Source organism: Anoplolepis gracilipes, chromosome 4, assembly GCF_047496725.1.
Source record: "Anoplolepis gracilipes chromosome 4, ASM4749672v1, whole genome shotgun sequence".
Classification (NCBI taxonomy): Eukaryota; Metazoa; Arthropoda; class Insecta; order Hymenoptera; family Formicidae; genus Anoplolepis; species Anoplolepis gracilipes.
In genome coordinates, this window is record NC_132973.1 from 11,674,535 (window position 1) to 11,697,620 (window position 23,086).

Below are 23,086 nucleotides of genomic sequence, written 5' to 3' on the forward strand. Positions count from 1 at the left end.
GTCATTATTGAAAAGTTCATTATATAGTGGATTCTTTGTAACTCTCAGTAATTAGCTGTTAGAAAATTGATATCTTAATCTGCGTCGGTGGGTAGAAAACGTTATCGTAGCTAATGAAAATTATATTGATATTTTCAATCCATTTAATCGAGTATCAATAATATATTATTATTGCTTACATTTTAAAAGAACGTATTAGTGTTTATTTAATTAATACTTATTAATTGTGGAAAATTTGTGAGCATTATTTTATCGTCAGTGATTTCGCAGCATGCGTAAATTACGAATTTACGTTAACTAGAAGAGAAACAATGAGAAATGATTAGTGCGAAAGAACAGCTGACGGAAAGCAAAGGAAGTCTGTGATCTTATCTCTTTGCGAATGGACATATTCGATTCGCAAATTCTTCATAATCACGAATCAGTAATTATTAAGCTCTTTTTATGAATTTTTGTTCGAGATGAATAAGAAATACTGCAGATGTTTAAAGGAGAAAACAGGCTGGGTCCTTGTAAAAAAAAAAAAAAAAAAAAAAAACAAAAGACCAAAAAATATTTTTCTCCACATATACACAGCAGGCATTATGTGCGTGCGTGCGTGCGTATATACGCATGCACGTATGCACACATCAATATTGTGTAATATGTATTGTAACAATTTGTATTAATATATTATAATATATTGAACCCATTCTCTTCTTGAATATTTTTTAAATATTTTATCTAATTATTGATATTTCTAATTTTAATTCTAAAAAAACAGATCATAGAAAAAAGTAAAACTTTAAAAAAATATATTATCTCTTTATATATTATTTCGCGCGCGCGAGAAAGAGAGAGAGAGAGAGAGAGAGAGAGAGAGAGAGAGAGAGGAAAACATGTTTTCGGAAACTCAACGCCAGAGCAGACAAATCGAACAGAATCTCATTGTCAGTTGATGCTATATATATAAATCTGCGTTTCCCATTTTTCAATAATATAGAATTGAGAAATCGAACATTTGATAAATTAAAGACATTGTCGATCTTAAAGTTTGATTGTTTAATAAATGTATATATTTATTTGTTTTCAAGAACTATATACTTTGATCAAAAAACTTCAATTAACTTATTTTATTATAAAAATATATAACAGATAACAAAATTATAACAATTCTTTTATAATTTTATTACCTGGTACATATTATATGTATATACTCGCAAACTCGAAATATTTTATTTTTACATTGTTTTCATACTTTCACAGAAAATTTATTAAAAAAGAATGTATATGGAAAATATATATCATATACGTTTTTTATTACTGTATAAAATATTTATTTTTTAACAGTCGCGCATATTAATAATTTAATAATTGAAGACAGATTTGGATTTTATTTGTAACAAAATCGCGAACGTGCCATTCAACTTTTACAAATGAGACTCACATATTATAGTAAAAATATATGATGGAATATTTTGAATTTTGTATTTAAAGCAAGGAATTTAAAAATTCTTTAGCCAAATCTTATTCTAATTTGAAAAGAGAGAATACAGAAGTACAAGTTTATAGTTTGAAAAGTCTATTTCAGATATGGATTTAAAAAAATAGATTTTTTAATATTATACATTCGCCTTATAAACTGTTTTTTGTCACTATACAGTAGAGTTTAATTAATTTTGGTTAGATTAGGTTAAGGCGAAAGAAATAAAAAATTTCTGGAAAAGCCACGTACTTGCGTAAACGCAGCTGTCATCGCACATGTGCACAGTTAGTACTAATTGTAAGACTGGGCAGTCAAGTGAAGATCGGTACAGATACGTGTGCAATTCATTGAACATTAAATCATCAGTTAGAAATATCAGGACCATTATAGAAAAGAGGCGAAATTAAATGTTTGTGAAAATATGTAATGAAAAGATACTAAATTATGGAGCCAATTTAAGGAGACTCCTTTGTATATAATGTATATACTGTCAGCATAAAGGAAAAACAAGTTGTGTTTCACATACACAAATCAAGATTGATCAATTCCATTCGATAGACATTAGATACATTAGAGAATAATCTAATCTGATATTAAATAATATATGAAACATATTTCTAGTTGTCTATTTATGACAATCCATAAAGCTTCAGAGTTCTATCCATACTGGTGGATGCAATATATTGCGCGTGTTTTCCGAAACGAACGCCAGTAGCTGCTGCCGTATGATCATTCAAAACTTTCAATTCCTGCCACTGCTTACAGAGATATACTCTGAAAAGAACAATGTACATGTTTGTAATATGCAAACTTACAATTAGTTTAAATTAATTCAAATTATAATATTAAGTCGTAATATAACATGGCAAATTTAATTTTAATTATTAAAATGTTTGTACCACTTATTAACACATGTTATTAATACATGTTATTAATACATAGCAAGATTTTCTGTACACATTTCTATATATAGTAAGATATTCTTAGAGAGAGATAAGATACATTCTGTATTATTAGTTATTTTATTAGTCAATATTTATGTAATTAATTCTCAATTATTATTATTATTATCATTATAAAATAGTCAAAAATTAGTAAAATTAAAAAAAAAATTACCTCACATCCGTTCCTGCTACAGCCAGATAAGTTCCACTTTGGTCGAAGCAAATATCTTTCACCTCGTAAGATTCCTCCAACTGCAGTGTTTTAAAGTTCTTGAGCTTGCGCAAGTCCCAGAGTTTAACGCACGAGTCCTCTGCGGCAGTCGCCAAATAATATCCATTCTCGGAGAAACTAATTGCCGTGATCGGACCGGTGTGACCAGGGAAATTTGCAACGTTAGATTGCTCTTTCAAGTCCCAGATTTTCACCTGAGAATCTGCCGTGCCAGTACCAAAAATCAAACCATCAGGATGAAATTGCGCTGTGGTCAACGGTTGTCCTGTTTGTCCTGCCACCTTTAAATAATTTAAATATATCGTTTTTATATTTAAAAATGCATGTTTCATAGTTTCATGCCTACTTCTAGTAACGAAATTATAAAGCGCTAACTTTCTTTTTCTTTTTTTAAGACTTGGAGCAACTTTGCGACTTAATATAATTATATATATGAAAATTGTTTAAAATGCACCTTAGTCAATAATCTGCCAGTGCGTATATCTGAGAAGGCCCAATGCTGATCTAGAGATGAGCTTAACAGATAATCGCCAGTTGGATGTAGAGATAATCCGGTTACTGAAGCATCGTGAGCTTTCAGTAATAAAGTCGTCTGACTGGTACCAACGTTCCACACACGAATTGTAGTATCAGGTGACGCAGTCATTACTATGTCTTCCTCTGGATGATAAATAACTCGGGTAACCTAGTAGTAAAATGTAAGGGTAATATGAAAAGAAATTAAGATACACTTGAAGAAATAATAAGATTACCTACTTTCTTCGTGTGACCTTTGAGAATTGCCACTACTTGTTCAGTGTCCTTGTTGAAAACAGTAGCATTCTTGTCAGCGCCACCCGTTAGAATCTTGCTGGTGTCCGCGCCATGAATATCAAGTGCCAAGATTCCAGGTACACTAGCAGAATGCAGTCCCTGGAATAATTATATAATAATAGTATTCGTCAACACAATATTTAACATTGTCAAAAGGAAATGATACAATATATAATAAATATAGTCACCATGATATCATTTTCATATAAGTGAAACAATTAAAGTAAGAAAAAGATATACAATGTTTAAATACAAGAATTCTCAGAAAGAGATTACCAATATAAACATCAAAGGTGAATTAACCTGTCGGTTGTACATGACACATATGCACACACAAGTGCGAATGTAAATTTGTATGTCAATCACTTATGGTAGTTGTGTAAATAGTGAAATAATAAATTTTTGAAAACATTAAAGTTAAAAAAAAAAAATTCTTACAGGATGCGACGCGAGAGTCTGGAATGACCGGATACTATCCTGAGGCATCAGATCCTCTGGCACTGAGCGTCCACGTCGCTTTCGTTCTTGAGTAAGAACAGTTGCTCGTTCCTGCAGTTTTTGAATCACGTCCTCGGTGATGCCAGCCTGTTCCATTGGTTGAGCTGCTGTACCACCAGCTTCTACTGCCACAGCCTAAAGAAGAAAACATTTGACAATTATTGTAATTTTAATAAAAAATAATCCAATAACAATAATACATACAGGTTGTGGGATTGTAGCAGCCTGTACGATTCCAGCCTGTGGCTTGAGAGTGGCCAGAGCTTCTCTAGCAGCGGTAACTTCCTTTGTCAATCTAGCAATGACACGACAAGCTGCATCATGCTGGTACAATGCATGGGACAGTTCTTGTCTCGCAGTCTGAAGTTGTTGTCGCAATGTAAAGGAATGTAACATAACAGCATCCCATTCGTCTTGCAAGATTTTTAATATCGCTGGAATGGAAGTTGCACTAGGCGGTTTAGGCTTGACTATCGGAGTCGCTGCAACAAATAATAGATTTTGTAATAGATATTTTAATTACATATAAATGAATATTATACATAAATATTTTATATTAAATAAATAAAATTTAAAAATACTTTTGATATCAATAAGTTGTTCAATAGTAAGTTCTTTGCCATTGATAGGATCCACTCCATTCTCAGTTACATATTTTTCAACGAGACGTCTCTCGAATATCGAACCAGAAGCAGGAGATATCACTGGGTGCTCTGGTACCTCGTTAGAAACTACAAATTAAAAAAACGATTTATAATAATATTTACCAAATATTATGTTAGAATTTTTTATTTGTTAATTATAATAAATCTTTTATGAATATCAAAATAATATATAAAATAAAATAAGTAAAAATATATATTTCCGAACACTCTGTATATGTATTATATCATTATTATGTCTATTTATTTATTTTCATTTATTTTTTTCATTTCTATTAGTATATGCGGTGAAGTATTTTTAGGTTATATTCGCCAATTCTGTCGATATACGAAACTGCGAAATTTTTTTAACGAAAAATTCAATTTTATTGTTAATCATTATCATGTAAACTTAAATATTTTACAAAAAATGTAAGATAAGCTTGATAACAAATTATTTGATATGTTCACACTTACTAGCACAAGAGAGCGCCATTTTCTTCGTTGATATCAGGGCTGCTCTCGCGACGAGATCAAAATCAGAGAGAAAGGGTACGTCTGGGGCGACACTATTCGTGCAATTTAGTACTATTGACTGTTCATAGATGAGATAGGTAGTAGCATGGTGGAAAGAAAGTAAGGCCTTAGGCCGGTATTCATAGTCCGTTCTTAAAATTCTATTCGGCCATCTGATTGGCTGAACGTAGTCCACTAAAAACATATCTTAAGATGATCTTATATATAAGAACGGACGATAAATGTCGACCGATGTAAACAAGGCCTAAATAGTTCAATGTCCACAGAGTATCGCTTTCAGGGATCACTAGAGTCCCTTATATTTGCGCGCGTAGCCGGCACAAATTCAAAGATGGCAGGAGATTATGCTGTTGACGAAGCTATGGAGACTGAAATTTTACCATCTACAAGTAACAGCGATACGAAAATTAAAGAGAAAGATAATAAGTCTCAAAATTTACCATGGTATGTCTTATTATCGCGAATAAAAATTTAATTTTTAATAATTGGTTTATATTACTGTGAAAAAATAGGTTATCCCTAACCTTTGACAAGATTTTATTTAACTCTGTACAAAACAAAGACATAAATTTAAGAAAATAACGTGGAATATAATGAATTCTTAGATATTATCTTGTTTGTCAATTTCGTAGAATTTAGTTTGTTTATAAATGCATCTCCTTTTATACAATCATGATTATATATATATATATATATATATATATATATATATATGAATAACATATAAAATCTTGCTATCAATATGCAGTCGATATTCATAGCATTATTTACTGAATTATATAGAATATATTGACCACTTCTTGCAAGATTGCAAAAAGAAATAACAATATTTGTAATAATATTAATTGATTAATAAGAATCCCATTGTGTTTTGGATCATATAGAATAATATGTTATTTATTGGTATCTAGGATCGAAAAATATCGGCCACAAGTATTCTCAGATATTGTTGGCAATGAAGACACTATATCAAGATTAGCTGTTTTTGCTCAACATGGAAATACACCAAATATTATTATTGCTGGTCCACCTGGAGTTGGCAAAACTACTACGATTTTATGTTTGGCACGTATTCTATTGGGACCAGTGTTTAAGGAAGCTGTACTTGAATTAAATGCTTCAAATGAGAGAGGAATAGATGTAGTTAGGAATAAAATCAAAATGTTTGCACAAAAGAAGGTAATATATGGAATACATAGAACATATAGAATATTGGATACAATTTTTTTTAAGTAATACCATATGTTATAATTGTTCTAATTACAGGTAAATCTTCCTAAAGGAAAGCATAAAATTATTATTTTGGATGAAGCAGATAGCATGACCGATGGTGCGCAGCAGGCACTGCGTCGAACAATGGAAATTTATAGTCATACAACCAGATTTGCTCTTGCATGTAATAATACAGAGGAGATCATTGAACCTATACAGTCACGATGTGCCATGTTAAGATATGGGAAATTAACAGATGCCCAAATCTTAGCAAAAGTTCTCCAAGTCTGTGAAAAAGAAAATGTACAAAATTTTACGGACAATGATAAATAATTTAAAGTTGATTTACACAAAAGCTATTTATTTTTACTTTATCGTTCGTAGATTTCTTATACAGACGATGGTATGGAAGCAATAGTGTTTACAGCTCAAGGAGACATGAGACAAGCCTTGAATAATCTGCAATCTACATATAACGGATTTAATCATGTCAATGGTGAAAATGTTTTTAAAGTTTGCGACGAACCTCATCCTTTAATCGTCAAAGAGATGTTGGATGATTGTATAAAAGGAGATATTTCTAAAGCATGCACGGTAAAATATATACACTTGAAAATATTATTATGTGTAAAGATATATATCTCTCATTATATTTATAAATTATATTTACTAGGTAATGGATCATTTCTGGAAAATGGGATATTCTGCAGAAGATATAATCAGTAACATATTCAAAGTTTGTAAAAATCATACCATGGATGAAAAATTGAAGCTGAAATTTGTTAAGGTAAATTGCATGTGACATTATTTTGTGTGAAAAGATTACAATTATTTTACTCTTACATACAACTTTAAGAAAATATTTTTAACATTTTGATTTACATACACAGGAAATTGGAATAACGCATATGGGAATAGTGGAAGGTATCAATAGTTTGTTACAATTACATGCCCTTGTGGCAAAACTTTGTCGTGTATGTATGTCGAAATAATTGATTAACATTCTATCATTTTTTTAATAAACATTTGTATATATATTTTTATTATGCTTTATTTTTACTATACATAATCTATTTTTGTAGTTTCTCAAGTCTGGAAATATTATGTCAAAATAATTTTTCTAGAAATATTGTTTTACTTGGATACTTACAAAATAGAATATATATTATAGCCCATGAATCTAATGTACATTGCATACAATACTGCATAACATATTGATGCATATAGTTTCACAAATACTTTGTCATGAGTAGTTAAGAAATGAAAATATTTGCACAGTAACTTATTACTGTTGTACAAGTTACAAAGATAAAAAAAGAACTTATAAATCACTATATATGCATAATGACAGCAAAAGTCATAAACATGCATTTTAATATTAAAATATTTTGTATACTTTACATAAGATTTTATTTTCACAGAGGAATCAATCTATTTTTCATTATTAATATGCCATTACAAAATAATTGTTTTCAAATATATGATATTTATGAAATGTATTTCAAATATTTCTATTTTTCTACTTTAAAATTAGGGGCTATAATACTTTGTACATTTATACACTTAAAACAATATATAATTATAGAGTTATATTATAAATCTTATTGTAATGTTTAACGATAATTTTATCATAAAATTGCAATATAGAATTTATTTGCTATCTTTATACACACAGAATTATATTAACAAGTATTACTTGTATATGTATATATGCCTTTCTTGGAAAATCAAATAATTAAATTATGTTATTAAAAACCACAAGGATGACAAGAACTATAAAAACATGTATAATATATAATGTGATTGTGATATGTGAGAAAATTTGGTACATGTCTGATACATGTACATGTTACTGAGCCATATATACAGTGGTAAATTTATTTTAATTCATTTTGGTACTTCTCATTAATTAAAAAAAAAATTATAATCTTATATTTAAGAACATTAAATAGTATTATTTACCAATTATAATAAATTGTGTTTATACATATTGCCTAATCGAGATTGACTGAAATATAGAATTTAAAAAAATTTGACTTTATATATTTTAAATACAAAAGTCAAGGACCTTTCAGATGTACATTTCATGAATGTGCAATCTGTTTAGATTTGTCCAAATGCCTAGTTCATCAGTCTTATATTTTTTCTTTTAATTTTTTTGAGCGAAATATGTGTATTTTGGGTTAAAAAAAAAATTAAAAAATTTTTGATAGAAAAGGATAAATTAAAAAGATTTTATCCTCTCAACATAACATGTCCTTGATATAATTTATATCATAATGTACAAACGTGTTATCTTTCAATTAGAACATAAAACTAATCTTGATTATAAATAGTCGATGGAATGAGCTAGTCATTAAATTTAATAAATCGAAGTTTAAGTCTCAATATGCATTACTAGTTTGTGATATAGATTGCGTTCTGATATTCACTGCCAGTACTGAAAATCTATAGTGTACGTGACGTAACTTATAGATTTTCAGTACTGGCAGTGAATATCGGAATGCAGCCATAATCAGTTCCAAGCAATGGAATGGCATATTTCAAGGATTCATTAGATATTTCTTTGTACATTCTTATCTGTATCATTGATTAACTTTGCAAATTATCATAACATGGAAGTGATAGAAAAGTAACTGTATTAATGATTATATAAATTTGATACTCCAAAATTCTCACTTCGGGGAACATTTTTCTTTTATTCATCTGGGAAATGCAGATTTGTAATGTTTAGCACCATTTTTCCATTGGTACGGATGTCAAATGCGGTCTCGGTTTTGGGGAAGGCCATCGCAGCGCGCTTTGACACGATTCCGCTCTAGAGGGTGTTCTTGGAGGCGGTTGAGGCGGATTAATAAGAGATTCCTGCAAGTTTGAGTTCATATCACCGCCGTTCATCTCAAGATGCCGAGGTATACTCTTCTCCGTTGGTGGATCGCCGCGATGGTTTCTCTTTGTGGGCTTTCGGGCCATGTCGTGCTGCGATGCGGTCGGTGGCGCACTTTCCACGGATTGGAGGCTCGCCGCGCGATGCAAGGAAAGTCGTAACGGCTTCTTTGGCGGCGCCGGGCGAGTTTTCGTCTCCTGAGAGCTAGCGTACATCGCCGATGCTTCCGAATTCTCTGACGCACGAGACTGGGAATCCTAAATCGAGGATATTATACATATAGATTATATCAATAATATAGATACCGAATAAATTTGAAAATTTGAATCACTGAATAAAGTACTCTTATGTATTGGGTTGGTTTAACGATAATTTTGTTTTTCGCATTTTTTTAATGTCACAAAAACGAAAAAAACTTTCCATCAATCTAATAAGTAAAAGTAAAAAATTTTATATCGGATGTTCCTTCATTAATCCTTTTATTTTATCAAATAAACGAATCAATGGAAAAAAGAATCAAGATTCAATTACTAACATTCAGGACTCAGGATTTGCATATAATGTCTGAAGAATTTTTTAATTTTAAGAAAAAATTCAAATTTTGTATCAAAAACTACATACACTACATACATATACCACTATACATGGTGCAAAATATACCTGTAAGCGGTAATAAGTCGGCTCAGAGTCAAACTCTAGAGAATGCAACTGCGAGACGCTCTTGCGACTTTTATGCAGGTGCTCCATGGCAGATTCGGCGCGTGGCGATCTTCGACGGTGCATCTGCGACTGCATCAGCGATTGCTTACAGTCGAGGCTGGCCGTCGACCTGGCCAGCTGTAATCCTTGATGTTTCTGTTTATTTCGTGATTTGTGATGACCGTTTGAAACTCCGTCGGACGAGAAGTCGAGCTCACGCTGGTTTCTAGCATCTATCAGACGTTTGGAATGATCACTGTGTCTGCTTCTGACAGTTGGCAAACTTTGCCGTAATTCCGTACAACTTTTGACATTAAGACCAGGTAGATTTGCCACTAATGCTGTTACCTGAGGGCCTTTTTGGAAAACCTGTAATTCAGAATATTAATTTATGAAATCATTACGTTTGATACTTATTAGCCGTTAATTTTAGTTATTAGGCGACTTTCTTCTTATAACGAACATTTTATGAAAAAACTTATCAACCTCTTGTCAAAATTTTTGTAACTTAATTAAAATATATATTTTATATATATTTTATACATATATGTATATGGAAAATGAAAGGGAATTTTTCACACATTGATTAATTATAAATTATAATAATATAATTTTTTCTAAACATTGTTCTATGCATTCATTATAGCTGTGATATTAACTTACCAAATTTTTTTCTTCTTCTGTGAGACATTTTTTAAAATTTTTCTATAAAAATAATTTAGAAATGTACAATAATTAATAAATATACAAAATATAATTTTAATGTCGGTGCAATTAAAATTTAATAAACTTTCGTTCATTGATATGGATATTTAGTCCAAGTTTTGATGATTTATTTTACCAAAACGATCTGATGCGTCAGCAAGTTACCTGTACATGTTCTTGACGATTCGGCGACGGCTCTTCGGTGGGGACTTCGGTTCTGCTCGGCGCCAAGAGATCTCTGACTTGTTCCTCGAGATAACCGATCCTGTGCGTCAGTCTGAGATTATCGGAGCGTAACGTGCGTAATGCCGCCAGGGACTCGCCTTTTCGCAGGACTACTATTTGCGCAGCGTCAGGTGCAACGGCCAGAAGCCGTGCCAAATCGCTTCTACCCGCTCCTACCACCAGTTTTCCATTTACCTCTAAGATTCTGCAAATAATGTATACCGTTTAATCACTGTAAAACAATTGTATTTTATTTAGCTGGATGAATTTTCTTTGATGTTAAAAAATTGATTTTTTTTAAGGAGAAATAATTGAAAATTCTTTAATACATCATACAAATGACAAGAGATACATTTCATTTTTTTTTTAGTATAATATACGCATATATGTGCATATAATTAATGAAAAATTAGTTGATTACAGTATTAGTCTCTCTCTCAATAGAACTCATTGTCAGACTGACGATTGCAATGTTGGGCGATATCTGATTACAACTTTATATTCTATATGATCAAGTTATAAGGTGAAATTACGTGTAGAACTGGGTTTAATGACGCGTAGTGAATAATAACGTGTGGGAACTAGAAAAAAAAATACAGGGTAAAGTATGCGTATTATCTTTATTTATTTCGTGAGAAGCAACACAAGGTTTATTAACTAAAAAAAAACTTCAAGTTTCTTAATAAGCAGTTATAATATCAATTAGGAAAGAGAGTTCAGTGTATTTTTAAATAAAAATTTGTACTTTGCATTTTTTAGAATTTGTTCATTGCTTAAAAAATATTAAATTGTTTATAACTTCTGAATTATATAATCAATTAAAAGTAAAAGAATTTTCGCTAATTCTACGAATGGAAGTAGATAACAAAATCAAATTTAATTTTATATTTAACATTTTGAGTCGACTTTACTGAAATTTTAAAGCAACTTATCCGAGAATCAATTCCATTTTTCAAATTAAACGCTTTGAACCAAAAAGTTCAACAGTCCATTAATTTTATGCGAATTTTTAGAAGATCTACGTAAGCAGTCTTGAAACACCCTTGTGCCTGGTAATAGTGGAAGGTGGGGTCATGTGAAGTCGCGGGTGCAATTAGCGAGGGCACACGGCGAACTTCCGGTGCTGCTTCACGCTACAGCGACCCGTTGGGAACCAAATGTCAAGATTGCTCCATTGTTCTTCCCCGATAGTCACATTCGTTACGTTAGTACTACCACCGTCGCACAAACACATTATGATTCCTCCGACACCCTTCCTGCATCTCATTCCGAAGCTAACAGAGCTGCGTTCGAATTAATAGAATTCCTCGAATTTTTATTTTCAAAGATAATTCTTACTTTTTAAAAACTTTGTATTAATCCATAATGCATGGATAATTTCTAGAAATAAAATAAAAAGACTATAATAATAAGAAATATTAGCATAGTAAAAATTGTTTTTCTAATTGTGAATTTGCAAATTGAAAATTCCGAATTGTAATTACGAAATTTGTCGGTGACAGCTTCGTCGGAAAGCAACGTGTCGTTCCAAAGCATAAATTTCGAGAGAGGCACGTTAATTGTTGCGACGGATGTCGACAGAAACACGACTTTTTTACTCCTGTTAGATGGTGATTAAAGAGTGCGCAGAATGGAATGGTTACTTCGCTCCCGCAGTTACGTGCACTACCATCCTTTCACACAGAAGAAATATCCTATTCGTGTTGTCGTAATCTTCCTGAAGAGGAAAACAGTAAAACAAAACGGTCGACATTCGATTTACAGTTTTGCTCACACTTTTATACGTTTGGAAAGTTTTACTGATTTTGTAAACTTTAAATTAAATTTCAGAAGCATGTATTGTATATTCTGATATATAGAACAGATAATTTTTCTAATTCAAAAATTTTTTAAAAATTAACTTTCCTTTCATTATTAATTCATTTAATATCTAATAGATTAAAATTCTGCTTATTATCCAGTGTAAGAGAATTTTTATCATATATTATATAATTTATAAATAAAAATACTTTATGGAATGTTTCTCTTAAAAAAATCAATTCTTTTTAAGAATTCTTAAAAATTTTACAAATTTTGCAAAAATAAATAGTTATTAAAATAATTTTTACACATTAATTAATAACACTATAAATGTATTTTAAATATCATTATTTGGATCTACATTGAAAATAGGAGTGTTTAGAAGTTTAATCAATTACAGACTAGTTAAGGATTAAAATGAGATATTTGAAACTTAAATATTATAATAAATATTATAATTATTATCTCGTAAGCAATATCGTAAAATAGATCCTTTCTGTATCTGTCAAAATATATGCTTCTGAAATTCGATGATGGGAAATTGATGATGAAATTCTGATCTTGGGAAATGTGCCATATATGTCGCTTACAATGCAGCAAACAAGACATTTGTAAGACAATTACGGAAAGAATATCTTTACGCGAGTCGAATGTACGCACGAGGAACGAAAAATTCATGGATTTTTTCATTAAAACACCTTGTATACCGGAGGAACGCTGTATGAAGTTTATTCGATGACTCGCAAATTTCGTGCGATGTAACAATACCTGTCTCCCTTACAAAGACCGGAATCCTCTACGGCCCAATCGACGTAAAGGCCGATCGCGTCGTCTCTTGGACCGGCCCCAAAACGAGGACTTTTCGGATCCGCGCTGACTTCTACCGCGTGAATCGTAACTTGTGTCGAACCGGAAATGCAGCTGCAAAGCAAAGTGATCGATGTAAATTTAAGTCTCTTGTTGAAAAAATATAACATATAACACTTATACAATCTTATTTTCTAGTTTTGTTAAATTTAAATAGTTTTAAATAATATATATAAAGTCTTAATATATTTATAATGTATATTCGTATATTTTAATTATTAAAATATTTAATGATAAAAGCACATTTCTAGTAAAAAATGAATTCTAATTATATTATATTTTGTTGAGAAAAATAATTTTAAATTAAAAGACAAGGAATTTGAAATATATCGCACACATCATGTATATAAATTAATATGCTGAGATACCTTCATTTCCTTATAATGTTAATCAGTTCTTGTTTATTTTTGAGCAAATAGGGCAGAAAAATAGTTTCTTATTATTTTGTTGAGTTTATGTAACGCCAAAAGAAAGTTGCATAGCATTATGAAAAAATGATTTAACAATAAAAATATAGAAAATATATACCTGAATATTGTATCGTTTTTTTGTTTTTCTTGAGTTTCAGCTAATTCTAAAGCAGTTTGAAGAGCTCTGCTTTCTTCGTGAAGAGTCAGCAGCTCGAGTTCTTCGCGGCCTAGTCTATACTCCAATTCCGCTTGTTGTATTCGAACATCGATATTACTGGAAAAAATTACATATATGTACACACACATTTAACATATTTATAATATAAAATGTGAGAGAAACGACACAAATTATAATTTTAATATTATTATATTTATTCATTTAAGTGTTTTACTTTTTGCAATCGTGTATTTTTTTAAATTTTAAATAGATTTAATTTTTTTTGTTCAAAGATAACTGTTTTTGTTAATAAATCATTAAGTCTTTCTTTTTTCTTGAAAAAAAAATTTCCCATACCGGGAATCGAACCCGAGCCTCCTGGGTGAAAGCCAGGTATCCTAGCCACTAGACCATATGGGATCTTAAAATTACCTCTTCTAATATATTTCAAGACTGTATCGTATTTAGTTTTGAAAATTATTTATTATTTATTCTATATTTATTAAATTTTGTTTCACAAATAAAATATATCTGTTAACTTTTATTATAATTTTTTTTTCAATTATTCATATATGTCAATATTAATAACATTTTGAATTTTCGTGTATGTACATAAATATTCATTCAATCATAACTTATTATTTATTGTAAAAATTATATATGTACAAAAACTAATAATTATTTTATTTAGTGAATAATTTGTCTATTATTTACCTTTTTTGTACTTCCATATCTTTATTAAATTCTCGTAATTTTTGAATTTTTATCTGGGAATGTTTACTAATCGATAGTTATTGATACGTTTATAATTACAAATATAAATTTAATATATTAATAATCACACTCTTTTTATGAATTGCTTGATTAAATTAGTCATTTCAATCAGTCTGTCACTTCTATCTACTTTATAATCTATAATCATATAAATTATTAGTATTTAATGCAGTATAATAATATCCAATTAAAGTACATTACTATAATATTAAATGGATAATTGTGTTTATCTGTATATTATCGTACACAGACAATGTATATAGTTTTGTCTATATTGCCGTGTGTTTATAGCAGACGTTTGCACATCGTGGTATCGGTAATCATAATTTACGATAATGAGATCGAGTAAGCCGCGCGGCTGAAATCTTGATTTCATCCTTACTCTGTAATGTCGAGACGCTCGAGCGCCAACTTGAGGTTCTTAATAGCCAGTCGCTTATTGTCGGCGTCCCGTCGCAACCTTTGAAGCCGTTCCTCGGCCGCTTTCCTGTCGGCCTCGGTCAAGGGTGGCGCGCCATTGCGTAATGCCAGTCTATTGCTCAGCGTGTTGCAGAGCTGACCCTTGAGCCTGAAAAATAACAAAGGCCCGAATGTTCAAGCAAAGGAAATACACCTTTGTGCTCTCTATTGTCTACACTCTGATCTTTAGAAATATATTATTCATTGAGATTTCGAGATAGATTTTTTACTTTGGTAGATTATTTACTATCTATAAAATCTATGTATAATTTTTAACAATAGATCTTAAGCTTTAGCTTAAAAAAATAGAGTATAAAACTTTTAATCTTTTTACTATTGTATTATATAGAATGCTTTGCTTGTATTGCATTTTATATTTTAATAATAATTAAAAATTATTTTATCTTTCAAATTTTTTTGTAGAACAATTTATAGCCAGTATTTTACTTAAAAAAAAAAAAAAAAAACCGAAAAAGGTCTTACTAAGAAAAATATTAAAAATTAATAAGGCACACAGTATTTTTCTCTGTAATTCTTTTATATTTTATATTCATTTTAAGATGAATAATATGAAGCAATTTATCTATGCAGAAAGCGAAAAAAATTGCTCCGACAAACCAATTCTGAAAGATTTATCCTTTAAAAGAGAATTTTTTTTTAAATTGCGATGTTCATTTAGGAAAATCCGGCTATTATGTTTCTCTTTAAAGTATATCAAGCCCGCTCGTTGCCTATTTATTATTTCTGCACGCGATCATTATAATAAAGGAATGGGACGTGATCAATCGCTATACCGGCGATCTTTCTCTCTCAATGCCGACCGTGTATCTCAAGGATGTGTAATCAAGCAATTACTCACGTCTGTATGATGTTTTCTTTGTCGCGCAGAGCGACTCGGAGAGCGTCCAATTCTTTATAATGATCTCTATTCCGGTGAGCGGGGGAGGTAACGCCTCCGGAAACACTGCCGCCTTTTTTCCGTCTTGGAGTCGTCGACAGAGATACCTCTATACTGGCCATCTGTAATATGTATCAAGATATAATTACAAGTTAATTAAAAAAATAATAATTTTGTAACGACGATGTTTAACGTTTTAGATTTGTATTTAAAACTTAGAGTTGCATATCATTGTATGTTTGTTCTATATCTCTCTCCTGATGTAAAAATATTTATTTTTACGCTTACTTACACGCACACACATTATATATATTATATATATATATATATATATATATATATATATATATATATATATGTGTGTGTGTGTTTAAAAAGTTATTAATAAAATTCGTAAAATTTATTGAAAGAACTAGTGAAACATGACAAGTTTGGGCGTTTTCCTACAAATAATTAATCAAACTTGTAGCATTTTGGGGAAAACGCTACAAGTTTGATTAATTATTTGTAGGTATAGCTCGGACGAAAGAGAGAGAGAGAGAGAAAAAAAGTAATTGTCATCTCTTTGATATAATAGGTATTATATATATTCCATTTTCTCACATGCATGAACAAGCAAGGCAATTTACATAACGACGAAGCGTATAGGTCTCGCAAGACAACGTCGCGAGCAATTTGTCAAACATGAATATTTATAAATCGTGCTGGCTGAAAATTATAATTCCCCGGTATATAATCCGTTGTTTCATGCTGTAAATGTTTATCAAAAAAGTGGAAACCACGATAAAAACTATAATATTGTTGTAATATATAGAATAATTTTCATATCGAACATATAGTTAGTTTTTTAATAATTTTTATATATTATTACAAAACGTCGCGATAAAAATACTAACAGCTGATGAATTAACTTTAAATAATATTATATATTATATAAGAAAAACCGACACATAGATTCAAGATTGATATTAATATATTTTTTATATTAACATAAAAAATATTTAAATATATTTAAAAATATATTAATGCAAAAAGAGAAAGATAGAAAGAAAAAAATATAATATAATCTCTATAGATATTTTTAAAATTGGAGATGTACGAGATTAATTATTTAAACATTTTTATAACGATTCTATTATTAAGGGTTGTGAGATAATAAAATTTTGGTATGAAAAAATTACGCAAAAGAGTTATGTAAGCCATGTAAGAGCGAGAGAGCGAGAAAGAGAAAGAAACATTTGTCGATGAAAGTGCTTCTTTTATTTCTTCTTTTTTATTGTTCACGTATTAGTCTTTAGCGTCTCTTTTTTCTTTTACGTTGTATTCGACAGCATCCACGACAGAGGTGCTGGCAAGAAACGCTGGCACCTATCAATTATTCGGATTCCACGGTGCGCGCACCATCTCATCACAAGGTCCTCGTTGCGGTGTACCTTTCGCTCCTCTTTTTCACATCCGCAGCGCACACGGATACGACTTGGTGGCGAGAGCGGGGTTTCGCGGGGGTGGATCGGCACGCGGCATGAATACAAATTTATCGTTCCATTAAACCTATGATTTGCGACGATAGTCGGGACGGGATGTCTCGGGATGCCTTAATGGGCTTCCAGCGTCGGTACTGCACACGACGACCATCCTCGATGGTCCTTGAGAAGACAGCACCTACGGCCCCCTCTCGCCGTCCGGCCCAGGAAGGTCAATGCCGGACCCCGAGTCCGCACCGACGAGGGCCTCATGTCTCATCGACCGATACATACCGAGGTCTCTACTCTCGCAAGTGCGGCATATCCTAGACCGGACCACCAGCCAGGCCTCTCGTATACAGAAAATCGACTATAAACCGGATGTCTCTTTTTGGTCAGAGGGACGCCGTTCGCTCATGATTTACCTTTCCGCGTTTTCTCACGTGGTGTATGAGATCCGTGAGAAATGGTTACCTCCGAGAACGAGAAATGAATAAGTTTCATTTTCTCGTTAATGATTAATATGTAACGTGAAAAGCAAGGGATACTTTTGATTTGCATATTATTTTTTTGGTGTTACTTAATTTTACATCCACAAGGAAAAATCTTCGAGATTCAAAAGCAGATATTTTTTAATGTCTTTTGTGTAATCTGCATTTATCCAAAATATATATTATCTACTTTTATGTGCGAGAAAGAACACTCTCACTATAAGAACATGCTACAATATTAATGTCGACTGTGAGTTTGCGATGTTGAAAGCCTCGCTGATTCCTAACGATTTTTCGTCTCATGCATGTTAGAAAAATAACTGTTGAACTTTGAACCGCGAAGAGTTCTGCAAGTCGTTGGCGGTGGACGTTCCCGCTGGAATAGGCGCATCCGGTTCATCGTTCCGAGATGCCCGGTTGGTGGTCCGTGTCTCGTCCGAGTCCGAGACACACTATGCCCATGATACTACCATATCGCGTCCGCCTCCATCACGAGAGTACACACTCGACGAAGGGCAACATCCACCTCCGTTGCATCGCCAGGAGGGACAGCGTATCCTCTCAAGGACCATGTATCAAGGACCGCCATACCGTGACTTCGAATCTTTCCCCAAGGGTCATAGGTCTCGAAGCCCTTGACTCGCGAGTTCTGTCTTGCGGGAGATACGTGGAACGAATTTGCGGGAATCGATGATTCTTCATTAAGAAGTCATGAATTGAGAGACGCTCACAATTAGTGTTCTCGCAACAAGGCATTAATCGTGCCTTAATTATGCACTATTTTTGCACATTGAGAGCGACCGATTTTACTTTAGCATATCAAGATTTCACTCTTGAAGACGTTTATTGCTGTTTGTTCTTTTCGTTCTACGAGACATATAATATTAAATTACTTGATTTTTTCTGCTTAAAAAAAACTTCAGTAATTTTTCATTTTGATACCGACACCATTTATGAAATACTTTGATTTTATATTTTTATATATTTTTATTTTTTGTAATAATAGTTTTATGATGTATGCAATTCCTCTCTAGCATTGAAAGCCTCATCTAATATTAAAAAATGTAAAAAAAAAAAGTTAGATAGCAAATATTTATTCTTATTCTTTTCTCGCGATTATTTAAAATCATCTCTATAGGTCATTTGTCGGCATCGCAGAGAGATTTCCAGATCTTTTAATGTCTCGAGAACATCGCTTCGTTCGTTTCGCAAGTATTAAACTCTTATAGCACCGTAGTCACTGATTTAGTATCAAGCGAGTTCGTGTACATTTGTTTTCGAGCCTGTGTAAGATAAGCGGTCTCTCGGCGCGACACTTCTCGACCGTGAGAAGGAAGGCTCTCTCTCCTTCATGTGCTGCAAGTTAGCTACTCGACGTGTTTGCCCGTGGGATTATCGCATACGGAGATTTACGGGACGCACCGGTATCCCACAACAGGATAACGCGGCTTGGTAATAGCCGGACCGAGCGATCCTATTACGTCTCAAAGCCAAGAGACTACTGTCGCCGATGGGACCGACGCGTTGGCCAATTAGCTCGCAACGGCCAAAATGTTCGCATTACGGTATTACGAGATTTCATACCGGTTATTTTTACAGCCGCGCAATTTCGTTGATTACGGCCTTAACGTTCTCGGAAATACACTTATAACATTCTGCAATTTCATGTATATCGAGTCTTTTTTTGCCTTTCAGGAATTATAATAACTCATTCGATCGTGAATTGGATTTAAAAATTAGGTATAAATCATGTATAATATAAATTAACATGTTTGAGATGCTATAATTTTTAGAAAAATATATTCTTCAAAAAAATTATCATTTTTAAGCAATTTTATGAATTTTTAATTTTAATTATTTGTTCACGTTTCAATGCATGTATAATAAACTCACAATCAGCTGTCGTTATACTTAACTTGTTCTTTTTAATTTTTTTTTTTTTTTTTTTTTAATTTGATGTAGAGAAAGAAGTTATACAATGGCAAATTTTTATTAATTATCATTTAATAAATTTGATCTTCAGTGATTCTATTACAACTTCCTAACTTTGAAGAAATAAGATTTCGTGTGATGAGACAATTGTGAATTATTTCTTTTCTTAACAAAGTTGCGAAACATGTAATATTGAAAATAGAAGTTGTCTATAGGTTTGCCTCTATCATAGTTTTTGAAGATAGACCGGAATATCTATTTGAGCACGTCATCCAGTGGCATTAAAAAGTTTATGAAGTTTATTCGGACGAAGAAGGAAGTTTCTTATAATAAAAAAAAGATTGCCTCTTACATGGACGATATGAGATTTATGTCAATCACTTGCCATTCTCGCTATAATCTTGAATTATACTGTTGTCAAAAAAAACTTTTGTAATTTTGTTCTTTATATTTTTATGTACAGTTTCCGCTGATGCTTATAGTAATTCTCATCTTGGCAACGTGCTGTTATAAAAAAAAAAAAATTTATAGAAATTAATACTTGTCACGAAAGAATGAAATATATATATATATATATATATATATATACAAGAATTTTTAAAATCAATAATTCCTGTTTTCCACGAAGTTCAAATCAATTTTCTTACGCTAGAAGGATACTAAAAGAAATATCCAGTATCGTCTGTAAATAATGATCTCGGCTAACTCCCGCAATTAGCAAGAGTAAGCAAGATGTAAAAGATAACGACTGGGATAGGGCAATTAATTCTTGCTGACGCGGACGGTCGTTAGCACTGCCTCGAGAATATATGGAAACTATCTTCTTATAATTCCGGATACGTAATCATTGTTCTGTAAATTCACGTACACGACTTAATTCGTGATTCGGAGCAGTGTGAGCGAAGCGGCTTCCCTGCTTTCTCTCTTAAGTGATACGTGACAGTTCCTTGCAGTCTAAGTATACAAAAGCGGGCCTTTTACATAATTAACTCGCGCGAGAACGATATTATCCTTTTCGATGCGTGCGTGCGTACGTGCGCGCGTAAAAGCGTCGACGCGCATTTCCTCTTCCGCGCAAGGTTTCTCATCTTAAATCGCCGTTATCTCATTTGAAATTTCCCGGAAACCGACGACGCGGTAGCCAAGGCACGAAAAATGCGGAACGCTTGAGAACAATGTGTCGCCGTGGTAGGAATTGTTCATGGTAAAATCGTCGCGCGAACGTGCTTCTTTCTGGCAGACTTCTTGCTCCCGTGGGTAAAGAGACAGCATTGCCTTTTTGCTACAGAGAAATCCCGTAGGACGATCTCAATTGGAAATCCAGAGATACATTGTTTGAGATGCGTGACATCGTGCGATTTTAAATGCAATCCTATCGTATGACAAACTACATTTTGTCAAAATTATTTAGAAAAATATCTTCTTATAATATCGATATTAAAGTAAACGATGAAAATAGCAGAGCTTTAAAGAACCGGGAGAAAAAGAGCTTTATCTGTATTCTTCTCGACTCTAGAGGTCAGCGGGTTCATACGAAATATATTCAGTATATTCACGCATGTTTCAGCCTACGTATACTTACGGGTTAACAAAGGACTCCTCGCGTGCATGCGACCTTCATCGTGAAGTGCCTGCTTTCCATAAACACGGCTTTTCGCCACTGTGATGTCAAAGATCAGCAACAAAGATACCATAAATCGTGTTCCTTTTTTTCTAGCATAAAGAGAAGTTATCGTACCTATTGAAATTCTGCGCTAGTATCGCGATAAAAATATGTTATTTGCAATCCACTCGAGATTTTTCTCAAGTTGCTACTTTCGAGTTTCGTAAAAAGTTTTTTCCTGGATTTTTAGAAAAACAATCATTTCTTTCTTTACAGAATCAAAATCAGAGACGAAGAGAAACTTTCATGACTGAAGTAGTTATAATAAAATTGATCAATGCTGATGAAATCAGTTGTAAGTTCCTGATCGTATGATGTATAATTGGTTTCTCGAACTCTCTTAACTTATGAATGAAAGACTATATACAGGAACGAGACTTTGTAGTTAATAATTATTGCTTCGCCGATCCTCAATTGGCTTTACACGAAAGTCGAAATCCTGTCACAAGTTTCTATCCATTCTGTCCGCGAGCGAGTCTCTCCTGTACACGTGGACAAGGATAAGATAAATCCCGAGGGCACGTCTGTTGCATGTGAATAATCCCGAAAAGCTTTCAACAAAAATATATATTGATTCTATGTATAGCTCTTTATGTTTAGAGAAATTTAGAAATTTGTGACAGATGTTGCGTATGGAAAGGAATAAAAGAAAAAGAGAATTGTTGAATTATATATTAACAATGTTATTTGTGACGAAGAAAATTGATTAATTTCTTTCATGAATAATATTACGGAAATAAATTAAAAGGAAATAAATTAAAATTGATCAAATGTGAGTTTTTGTAAAAAAAAAAAAAAAAATAATATATATAATTTAATGTTTCAAGTAGTTTAACATCCTACTGATAAATATACAAATATCTTGTAAAATATTAATGCAGTTTATGATATAAATTTGAAGTATCGAGCTATTCTTTAATAAAAATTTGACTAAACTCTCTTTTCTTTATTGCGTAACTTTCCACAATAATATTAAATATTAGATACAAGACACGTTTCAAGGTGAATGTTTATATAGCTGTAAAAATAAATTTTCGCAACACAAAAAAGTTATAACGTCAAAGGAAATGTGTTTCTAAAGTTTACCGTAGGTACCTTTTATATATCCATAGTGTGTATATTCTTTTTCCAATTCAATTTCTTTTTATCCGCGACACGAGACAATATATTGTACATCAATATCAAAGTTTATTCGAGTAAAGAAGAAAAAATGAGAGTGAGTAAGAGCAAAACCACATCTCAAATAACGAGATAGTGACAAAAAAAAATGTTTATTGAAACCGAGCACGTGGGAGAGGAGAACGAGCGAATCGC

At 32.0% G+C, this 23,086-nt stretch overlaps 3 protein-coding genes and 1 non-coding gene across 8 annotated transcripts in view; 1 reads left to right on the forward strand and 3 right to left on the reverse strand.

Moving 5' to 3' along the window:
- Positions 1-1,875: 1,875 nt before the first annotated feature.
- Prp19 (pre-mRNA processing factor 19) lies at positions 1,876-5,173 on the reverse strand. Its single transcript, XM_072889899.1, has 8 exons — positions 5,071-5,173; positions 4,534-4,683; positions 4,157-4,434; positions 3,893-4,087; positions 3,398-3,553; positions 3,096-3,326; positions 2,582-2,922; positions 1,876-2,239 (listed from the first exon to the last, which is right to left on the reverse strand). Exons 1-8 carry the CDS (start codon positions 5,087-5,089, stop codon positions 2,095-2,097), a joined length of 1,515 nt encoding a protein of 504 aa, XP_072746000.1. The 5' UTR covers positions 5,090-5,173; the 3' UTR covers positions 1,876-2,094.
- A 254-nt stretch (positions 5,174-5,427) lies between these two features.
- Rfc4 (replication factor C subunit RfC4) lies at positions 5,428-7,379 on the forward strand. The gene is made up of 6 exons (XM_072889937.1): positions 5,428-5,574; positions 6,042-6,309; positions 6,397-6,645; positions 6,727-6,936; positions 7,016-7,129; positions 7,233-7,379. Exons 1-6 carry the CDS (start codon positions 5,462-5,464, stop codon positions 7,332-7,334), a joined length of 1,056 nt encoding a protein of 351 aa, XP_072746038.1. The 5' UTR covers positions 5,428-5,461; the 3' UTR covers positions 7,335-7,379.
- A 54-nt stretch (positions 7,380-7,433) lies between these two features.
- Positions 7,434-23,086, reverse strand: part of Sprt (PDZ domain-containing protein sprite) — a 64,335-nt gene continuing 48,682 nt past the window's right edge. For 4 of the 5 annotated variants that reach the window (XM_072889890.1, XM_072889894.1, XM_072889893.1 and 1 more), the window contains 8 exons: positions 16,185-16,345; positions 15,249-15,434; positions 14,054-14,209; positions 13,427-13,579; positions 10,799-11,063; positions 10,592-10,633; positions 9,890-10,297; positions 7,434-9,486 (listed from right to left, as the gene is read on the reverse strand). In XM_072889890.1, the coding sequence (XP_072745991.1) occupies positions 9,073-9,486; positions 9,890-10,297; positions 10,592-10,633; positions 10,799-11,063; positions 13,427-13,579; positions 14,054-14,209; positions 15,249-15,434; positions 16,185-16,345 (1,785 nt within the window). In that variant the 3' untranslated portion in view covers positions 7,434-9,072. The remainder of the gene's footprint in view (positions 9,487-9,889; positions 10,298-10,591; positions 10,634-10,798; positions 11,064-13,426; positions 13,580-14,053; positions 14,210-15,248; positions 15,435-16,184; positions 16,346-23,086) is intronic. The other variant, XM_072889891.1, reaches the window with a different exon arrangement.
- Trnae-uuc (transfer RNA glutamic acid (anticodon UUC)) lies at positions 14,441-14,512 on the reverse strand. Its single transcript has one exon. It is a non-coding gene; the product is annotated as a tRNA-Glu (tRNA).

Coding starts and splice junctions, on each gene's coding strand:
- Prp19 (XM_072889899.1), bottom strand. Junction 4,435..4,533: donor ACAACTTATTGATATCAAAA/GTATTTTTAAAT, acceptor TATTTGTTGCAG/CGACTCCGATAGTCAAGCCT. Junction 2,923..3,095: donor CTGGCAGATTATTGACTAAG/GTGCATTTTAAA, acceptor AATTATTTAAAG/GTGGCAGGACAAACAGGACA.
- Rfc4 (XM_072889937.1), top strand. CDS start 5,462: ATGGCAGGAGATTATGCTGTTGACGAAGCTATGGAGACTGAAATTTTA. Junction 5,575..6,041: donor AAGTCTCAAAATTTACCATG/GTATGTCTTATT, acceptor ATTGGTATCTAG/GATCGAAAAATATCGGCCAC. Junction 6,646..6,726: donor AAGTCTGTGAAAAAGAAAAT/GTACAAAATTTT, acceptor TATCGTTCGTAG/ATTTCTTATACAGACGATGG.